The following is a 9,072-nucleotide window of genomic DNA, read 5'->3' on the forward strand; positions in this document are numbered from 1 at the left end:
GCAGAACGGCGAGTGTCGATGACAAAAAGGAGTTCGACGAGGCGACAGACAGCCCCGCGAACATCGCCGTCCATGAGTTTGCAATTTACTTTTCTGTAAAGGTAGTCGTCATCGTACGGGGGTGCAGTCAAATTTGGGGAGGTTGAGCCGAAAAGAGGCTCTGAATTGGCGATATAGGCCTGGGGCCAGCGAGGAGAAAAACAGTTCTCGTCGTACAAGGACAGTTCATGTTTGACGGTCGTAGCAAGCGAGGGGGAGTTTTTGTTACTGTATGGGAGAAAGCCGAGACCGAAATAGGCAAAGCAGAACAACTTAAGCCAATGAGATTGCTCGTCGGAAGCCAAAGCGTCATCAATTGCAGTGGACAAAGAGGAAGCAGCTATGATACGAGCAGCTTTTGGGATTCTGTGCGGATTTGCTGAGTTTTGGGATAACAACAAACAAGGTCTAGAGACAGTCATTAAGGGTAGTTAGCTTATTTTTAAAGAGCAAGTCTTTTTCACGTGGACAGCTGTATGTGAGATGGTCATGGGTAGCAGAAAAGAAAATTTATGTATGCCAAAGAGGGACGGACAACAGGCGTTAGAATAGGGTTACATCAAACCAGGTCGTTTTATATATCTACATAAACTTATAATTGATGATGAGACAGACCCTCCGCACGAGCTAGGTCGCGGTGAGCAAAGCGAGCTATACAATCCGGGGAAAATTAATAAAATACAAGATACACCTTCGACCGGCGAACAAACAGAGATTATACCTCCCCTGTAACAATTTTGGATGAGGACTGAACTCAATTTCTCTTCTAAGTGAATGCATGCTTTTTAGATTCATTACGGACTTAAAAAACCAAAGTGGTGTCTGCATAAAAAGCTTTTCGATTCTTCAGGCTGAAATGCTCAAAAAACTCATCTGGCCACGATTGAAGAATACTTGAAGCATAAATATCTAGTTGAAGAATCAGTTATACTTAACAAAAAACTGGTGGTCGGTGTTCAGAACAAGTACCTACAGAACCATTTATTCAAAATTTCGTCATTCCATCTAATAAAAAAGTGCTACGGAGAATTTTGTGAATTTCAAAAATTCTAGTTACTGGCTGGCCAAAGGCAATAACTCCCCACGGTCTGAAGGCTTATTCTGTCTCGTGCAAGATAGAAATTAATTCTTTGCAGAATATAACTCAATGTGTTTCCACTGCATGAGATGGAAGAAGACCGTCGATCACTGTACCACTAGATGTGAGAAGATGTTACATGGGGATTATGCCCGAAAACATGATAAAGTAGTGAGATGCATCCAATTTCATTTTTTGAGAATTTGAACTCAAGAATGATAAAAACTCAAAACACATTTGGTAGGATCTGTATCGGTGAATCAGAAAGTTGAAATCAGAGTGAACACATTTATAAAGACCGACATCGTAGTGGAACATAACAAACCCGATTTGTTTGTTTTCGACAAGATGAAGAATTCAATTTTGTTGGTGGAAGTTGGGATAACATCTTCCCAAAACTTAAAACAAGTGGAGATCGAAACAATGAGAAAATATGACCCTCTATCCAAAGAACTGGAATTAATCTATCATGCGAGAGTGAAAATAGCACCTATTGTATTAACATGGGATGGGGTGGTTACTCAAAAAATCCTACAATATGCATATTTGCTTAACATCGGTGAGAGAACGCCGTGTGATATCTTCTGGGTCGCCAAGTAAAGATTCGAGTTTTCTGGTATTCTTCCACTTCTCTGGTATTCCTTCAAAATGACATTCAATATCCTTTATCGTTCGGGAGGAGTGCCGGACGTTTTTCGTGGCACTCTGCTATGAACGACATCATACGGAGGGCCCTCGACTCGGCGGGATTTCCTTCGGTTTTCGAACCATCGGTCTTGACCGCGGTGACGGGAAACGTCCTGACGGGATGACCCTTTTCCTTTTTGAGGGCGGAAAACCCCTCGTATGGGATGCAACCTGCTGGGACACTTTTTCTGCTTCACATTTAACTTCGTGTGCTCTGGAGGCTAAATCTCTGCTATGAAGGCTGAAGATTTAAAGCTATCAAAATATTCTGCCCTTTCGGAGGAGTTTTTCGTGGTGCCGATAGCGGCGGAGACTTCGGGGGCTCTCGGTCCAAAGACTGAAAAATTCCTCCGCAAGCTTGGAGCCAAAATCTCAATGCGCACTCACGATCCTCGGGAGGTGGACTGGCTATTGCAACGGTTCTCGATCGCCGTTATCCGGGGAAACAGTTTGGCAATCCGCCAGGCTGCTGCCCTTCCCTTCGATTAATCGACCTTAATTAATTTAATAATATTCAATATTGAGAATAAAACTGTCGATAGATTACAAAAAATTACACATAAATCAAAAATATACTAAATGTATTTTTAACCGATTCTCGCCCTGATAGAGCCCTTCTCAAACTCGATATAAAGAACGCATTCAACTGCACACTTCCTTTCAGTTTGCCACGACCATTTCCCTATTTTGTAACTTTTGACGCGCTTTTCCTATGGAAGACCCAGCTCTCTAATATTCGGATCGAATATTATCCCCTCATGTACGGGAGTTCAACAGGGCGATTCCCTAGGACCCCTCCTCTTTTCTTTGGGCATCAATGGAATAGCCCAGTCGGTTTCTTCTGAATTGAATATTTGGTATCTGGATGACACTACTATCGGCAGCTCCCCAGATTGAATTTTCAAAGACGCTCTATTGTTGGCACCCGCACTTCTCAAGATTGGACTGGAGATTAACCCCACCAAATCCAAATTAGTCAGCCTCAACTTTGCTGATGAACGCTTTGACCATCTATTATCGTCCCTCCCCAACGATCTTGGCCAAGTACGCACGACTGATGTCAACGATCTCCGGACCCCATTCTGTCGACCGTTATTAAAAGTGATCTTCCCATTAAACATTCCACGCTTACTTGTTTGCTGGACCGCCTCACGATTTTGGACAGTTTCTCGCAAGAAACTTCTTCATCCTGCCTAAATTACTCTACTCTCTCAGAAGTGCACCTTATTACCTGTATGAGGACATTCTCACTGATCTCGGTGACTCCCTTTGTTCGAAGATCGGATCTATATGCAATGTCAAGTTTGACTCTTTGGGATGGAGTCAAGCTTCGCTCCCTATACGTCACGGAGGCCTCAGACTCCGGTGCCCGAATGATGTCGCACTGCCTGCCTACCTTTCGTCACTTTCTTCATGCCAGAAACTCATGGGGCGGTTCTCTCAACCGATTTTGAACATTACGTGCCTTCTGAGTTATCATCTGCGGTCCTGAAGTGGCACTCGCTAGGATTGAAAATCCCGGAGGACTCGAATAGGCAATTTGTTTGGGATGAAGTCCGCCTTCAATCCCGCATCAAATCGTTCCGTAAATCCCTCGACCAACACCGTTTGGCCTACTTTGAGACGGCCTGTCGTCCTCACAGCGGAGCCTGGCTAAATGCCACTCCACTGCTTACTATTGGGAACCTTCTGGACAGTGAGTCCGTACGGACTGGAATTTGTTTATGTCTCGGTCTTCGCTTATGCGAGCCACACGTCTGCCGCTGTGGCGTGAAAATCTGTCGCTTTGGACTGCACACTTTATCGTGTAGACGCAGTGCTGGCCGTGACTGTATATAAGCCTGTAGAGACTTATCTACACCCAACTGTCTTAGGTACCGCTTGTGGTATTTGGTGACTAGTCCATCCCATCTCATCACACACGGGATGACATGGACTTTGCATAGGTGCATCAGTCCTAGCTCGTTTGCAAGGAGGTCATACTTCCTCCTTTTTTCCACTTCCACTATCTGCAAACGGTCTAGGCACGTGATGCCCGCCTCCACAATAACAATCTCCCCGGTGACCTTATCGTGGATCACAATATCGGGTTTGTTGTGCTGGACAACAATCGAGGTGCGTATGGGGGTATCCACCTTAATGCACACCTGCGAGTTCTCACACACCGATTGAACTCGATGGGTTCGCAACACCGCCTCAAGCCATACTTATTGCAGAGGAAAAGATGGAGGGACCTCACCACCTCGTTATGCCTCCATGTGTAATCATGGTAAAGCATACTCCCGCACTTCGTGGCTAAATGGTCAACGGTCATTGCCTTACTCTTACAGTGGTTACACTGTTTCCGTTGACCGTTAAAAAAGTTTCTGTCCTGCAAATATGAGAATAACCCTTCAGATCAGGGAGAGTTATTCCCATATTTCAGCCACGTTGATGTCGATGATACGTCAATGTGCGGGTTGTCCAGGCTGCTAAAGAGAGTCTTGTAAAGTACTTTTAAGTTGATCTTTTTAATTGGGATTCCTTTTGAAGTTTGATCAACTCCTTCACATTAACTTGGGTAGCATCCAGACCATACTTAGCCGACACATAGCCTTTTATAGTCCCTAGGTGTGTACCACGCGCTTTTTTAGCAGCAAGGATGGCAGCCTTCCTTTGGGATAAACTCGAACCACTCCACAAGGTGAAAATGTCTTAACTTTGTTTTTAAGGGATTCCGTCTTACATCTCCATATTATTATATTATTATTAGAACCAAGATCACCGTCCAAAACATAGAACTAGGTGATCCCGGCTTCTCTGAGGAGGATTCTCATCTTTGCCCGGTGCTCCTCCCTAGTCCCAACACAATTTCTATGAGGGCGCGGTGGTGGAGTTTTAGGGCCTGTAGACCCAAGGTTTCTTCTCAAGATTTCTTTAAATGAGGCGATGAATAGATGTTCATTCGGTCCTTGTAGTGCTTTCCGAAATCTTTTTTGAGTTTTTCGATTTTTTCGCGGTTCGTTTCACTGACAAACCCTCCCCACGCCCCACAAGCATAACTAATGGAGGGTTCGATGTATTGCCGGTAGATTGATTGGCGTGTGGGGAAGCTGATCCATTGTTTACATTTTCGGAAGAACACTTTTAAGATGTTCAGTTTCTTCATCTCCATAGTGACAAAATAAGGCGAAGTCGCATTTTTTGCTATTTTTGTTATATTTGAAAATATAATAGATATATTATTATTTTAAATATGAATAGAAAATTTCTGTATTCTAGACCAGACGTCACCAAACTACGGCCCGCGGGCCGGATCCGGCCCGCGACAACATTTTATCCGGCCCGCGCACTATTTCGAGATATTCAATTAATACCTTAATAATTAACTTAAATAAAAACTTTAATTAAAAAATTAAACTATTTTGCAAGATTTAATTCGAAAAAAAACTTATCAGCATTAACGTTAAATTTTTCTTTGTTGCTATGTCTAATATGAAAAGAAAGGTTGACCGCGAATGCCGTGTATTCAATAAATTATGGGAATTGAAGTATTTTTTTGCGAAAGATGAATTAAAGCAGAAAGCTTATTGTTTAATATGCCACGAACATCTCTCTGTTATGAAGGAGTATAACATTCGACGTCATTATGAAACGAATCATGCTCCGATATATTCCAAGTACACTGGAAAGCTACGTGAGGATAAAGTTGAATCACTGAAACGCACTTTACAAATTCAACAAGGCCTTATAAAAAAAAATTTTGAAAATAATGAAAATGTAACAAGAGCTGGATACGAGATAACGAAAATTATTTCACAACACGGGAAACCCTTTAGTGATGGGATGTATATCAAAAATTGCATTATTGAAGCAGTTAATTGTTTGTGCCCACTAAATTCTTCCTTATTTGATGGAATAAGTTTGTCGGCGAGTTCTGTATCACGGAGAACTGAAGAGCTTGGAAAAAAATATATATTACAAATTTGTGAAAAGACAAGTAATATGTTGTGGTATTCTCTTGCATTGGATGAGTCAGTTGACATTTCGGGAACATCGCAACTTCTTATTTTTATTCGTGGAGTTGATGAGAATATTTCCATAACTGAAGAACTGGCATCTGTTTGTTCTATTCATGGAACAACCACTGGAAAAGATATTTTTGATGAATTGGAACAAACTATAAGTGACTATAACCTTGAATGGGAGAAACTGAGTTGTGTTACGATTGACGGGGCAAAGAATATGGCTGGTTCTAAAAAGGGTCTAGTTGGGCAAATAACTAATAAATTGGAGGAATTACATATTTCAAACACTTTGTTCATTCATTGCATCCTTCATCAGCACGCACTATGTGCGAAGGCTCTTAATATTTCATGTGTGTTGAATCCAGTTATTCGCATAATAAACTTTGTTCGAGGGAGCTCACTTAATCACCGTCAGTTTAAAGTTTTACTTGACGATTTTGGATCTGAATATTTTGACTTACCATATTACACTGCAGTTAGATGGCTTAGCTGTGGTAATGTATTAAATAGATTTTATAAACTCCGAAGTGAGATTGATATTTTTCTAACCAGTAAAAATAACTATTATCCCGAATTATCAGATCTTGCTTGGCTATCAAAATTATCATTTTTGGTTGATGTTACAACTCACATGAATGAGCTAAATCTGAAATTACAAGGAAAGGAAAACTTAATTTGTGATTTCTACAGGATAATTAAAGCATTTCGACAAAAATTGATGTTATTCGAGTCACAACTTGGAGTACGTCAGTTTTCACACTTTTCTTGTTTTAAAAGTTTTTGTGAGGCAAACTGTAATGAGATCGACATTACTTTCCAAATTGGAATTATCAAAGAATTAAAACATCATTTTTTACATAAGTTTTCTGAACTTGACAAAATTGAAAGCGATATAATTTTGTTCGAAAATCCATTTTCTTGTAATGTTGAAAATGTTCAACATGAATTACAATTAGAAGTTATTGACTTACAATCAAATGAACAGCTCAAAGATTGTCACAGACGGACCAAACTCGCTGAGTTCTACGAATATCTCAAGGATGATGAGTTTCCGAGACTAAAGAATTTTGCGATAAAGATGATTTCTATATTTGGCACAACTTACCAATGTGAGCAAACGTTTTCGAGGATGAAATATGTTAAGTCTGCCCATCGTGCAAGATTGACTGACGGACACTTAAAATCAATTCTCATGATAGGATGCAGCAATTTAAAACCAAATATTGATGAACTTATCAAAAAAAGATCACAGTTCCATAGCTCTCATTAAAATTTTTGTTTACTTTATTTTTGTTTAAATTAGTTTTTATTGTAAAAACACACTTATGAATTTCTAGTAAAATTATAATCCTATGCACGTGCTCCGGCCCGCGTTCATTGTGTTGGGGTCAATCCGGCCCGCGAGTGCAAAAAGTTTGGTGACCCCTGTTCTAGACTAATGGTACGTAGATCAACCTGCTGACTTTGGAGGGTTTAAAAATACAAAAGGTCTATTTCCATAAAAAATCTCTTCAGAGAGCATAATCAATGTCGGATCACCCTTTCAAGCAGAAATCCCATCATTTCAAATGAATACCCCCCAAGAGCCTGAGTCCTCACACGAATTCTGCCTTTGGAAGCCCACGGAAATGCTCACAGACTCTACATGTTATAAAATATTACTTAAATTTGCAGTCTCTGAATATCTTACGTTTTCAAGACGCAGTAACTCATTCGGCGAGGAACAGGTATGAGTAGTTCTTCATTCCAGGCACTGACTGTCCTCCACAACCTAAATTACAACATTCCCCAATCGATTGTGTATATTCGCAATCACCGAGTTGCCATTCCCACCTGGACTAGCCAACAAATCTCGATTTTTGACCGCGCCCTTGCTCAGCACGGAAAGCAATTTACTAAAATTCAAAAGGAGGTCTCGTTCTGATTTAAAGTTTTAGTTGGGGAACAAGTCAGTTGGTGAGGTGGTGGAGTACTACTACCGACGGAAACATCTGAGGAATAGTAGGAAGAGGTCCCCCCTGTCGGAAGAGTTGACTTGCTCAGTTATAGACTAGATGTCTTTTCGAGAACAGTGACCTAGCTAAACGTGACCAGAAACGGGCTGTCTCAGTCGACCATTGGATGCTCATGAACAACGGGGATCATTCTGATGATTCAATAAGGGAAAACTCTGATAATTGCGAGAAGATGTCGCAGCAAGTTGGGAGTGTAACGAGGAGTGACTTAGATCCAGGAACTGTTTGTTGAGGTGGCTTCCGTTGGGTCCTTGACCAGTCGGGACATTGAGAAATACCGTCCTGAGGTTGGTTGTGAAGGTAACCGTAGCCTTCTAAACTCACAACGGAGTGGACTTCAAATGACATTAAGCTGGCACTGCAGGGTAAGTGGGATTTGTCATTGTCTCAGCGTTTTCTGTTTATGGCCGTGACTGCGCTGCAATCGCCGGCATTCTCGGCAACAAGTCGGCGGAGGATGTACGCAAATACATTGATCAAAATCCTGATTATTTTCGGGGTGTAAATAACATTGACCGTGTAAACTTGTGAATAAAATGATTATAATTTGTTTATATCATTGGCCGCTTACAAATAGCACTCTTGGTGTAATTAGTAGAGGAAATGAGCTATAGCTCTCAATTCAAACTTACTTGTGTTCTTTTTTAATTTTTTTATCTTAGTAAAATGTAAAGTAAAGAAAAAGTTAGATGCTACTAGGCTAGGCAGCTGAAAGAGTAGCCGAGAGCCTATCAACTCAACAATGCCGCACTGAGTATTGAATGGCAGTTCCCGTGGAGCACAGTGACTGACATTCGCTGAAAAAGCCAGCTCGTCTCCCTCCTTTGTTTGTTTTTAACGAGATTCTCTTACCATGTCAGAGAGTAGTTGAGTCGCTACATTGCCGAGGTTTCAAAGGCAGTTATTAGTTGTTGTTGTTGTGTACTTTTTCCTGCCGTTCTGATATAGAAGATGAAAACTGACAAGAAGGTGACTAAGAAACTTGGCAAAAATAGCAGCTGTGGTAAAGAAACCGAACCAGTCTACACTTCCCAGACCTCATGATGTGGTGTCTGTTTTTCTTCTTGCCCTGGCAAAAATGGGGTTCGCTGCTCCCTTTGCAATGGCTACTTCCATCTCTACTGCCTCTAAATCAGTAAGATAGCTGCCTCGGCAATCACCAGATGGCTTTGCCCTGCCTGTCTGCCTTCTCCCCACCGTTCTACGTCTATACTTACTAACCACCAGACCATGCCCACAACGGCCA

The 9,072-nt window shown here is 41.4% G+C and overlaps 1 protein-coding gene across 1 annotated transcript; it reads left to right on the top strand.

Annotated features, from left to right (window-relative positions):
* The first annotated feature begins 5,278 nt into the window (after nt 1-5,278).
* Nucleotides 5,279-8,870, top strand: LOC115230547 (general transcription factor II-I repeat domain-containing protein 2-like). The gene is made up of 3 exons (XM_029800701.1): nt 5,279-6,920; nt 7,486-7,538; nt 8,775-8,870. The coding sequence occupies exons 1-3, from the start codon at nt 5,279-5,281 to the stop codon at nt 8,868-8,870; spliced, it is 1,791 nt and encodes a 596-aa protein (XP_029656561.1).
* The last annotated feature ends 202 nt before the right edge of the window (nt 8,871-9,072 follow it).

The sequence above is a fragment of the Octopus sinensis genome, unplaced genomic scaffold, assembly GCF_006345805.1.
Source record: "Octopus sinensis unplaced genomic scaffold, ASM634580v1 Contig15734, whole genome shotgun sequence".
Taxonomy (NCBI): Eukaryota; Metazoa; Mollusca; class Cephalopoda; order Octopoda; family Octopodidae; genus Octopus; species Octopus sinensis.

Bases quoted from the DNA above. Each gene is read 5' to 3' on its own strand.
- LOC115230547 (XM_029800701.1), top strand. From the start codon at position 5,279: ATGAAAAGAAAGGTTGACCGCGAATGCCGTGTATTCAATAAATTATGG. The intron at 6,921-7,485 runs GTGAGCAAACGT...TTAAATTTGCAG, and splicing joins ATTTGGCACAACTTACCAAT to TCTCTGAATATCTTACGTTT. The intron at 7,539-8,774 runs GTATGAGTAGTT...GTTCTGATATAG, and splicing joins ACTCATTCGGCGAGGAACAG to AAGATGAAAACTGACAAGAA.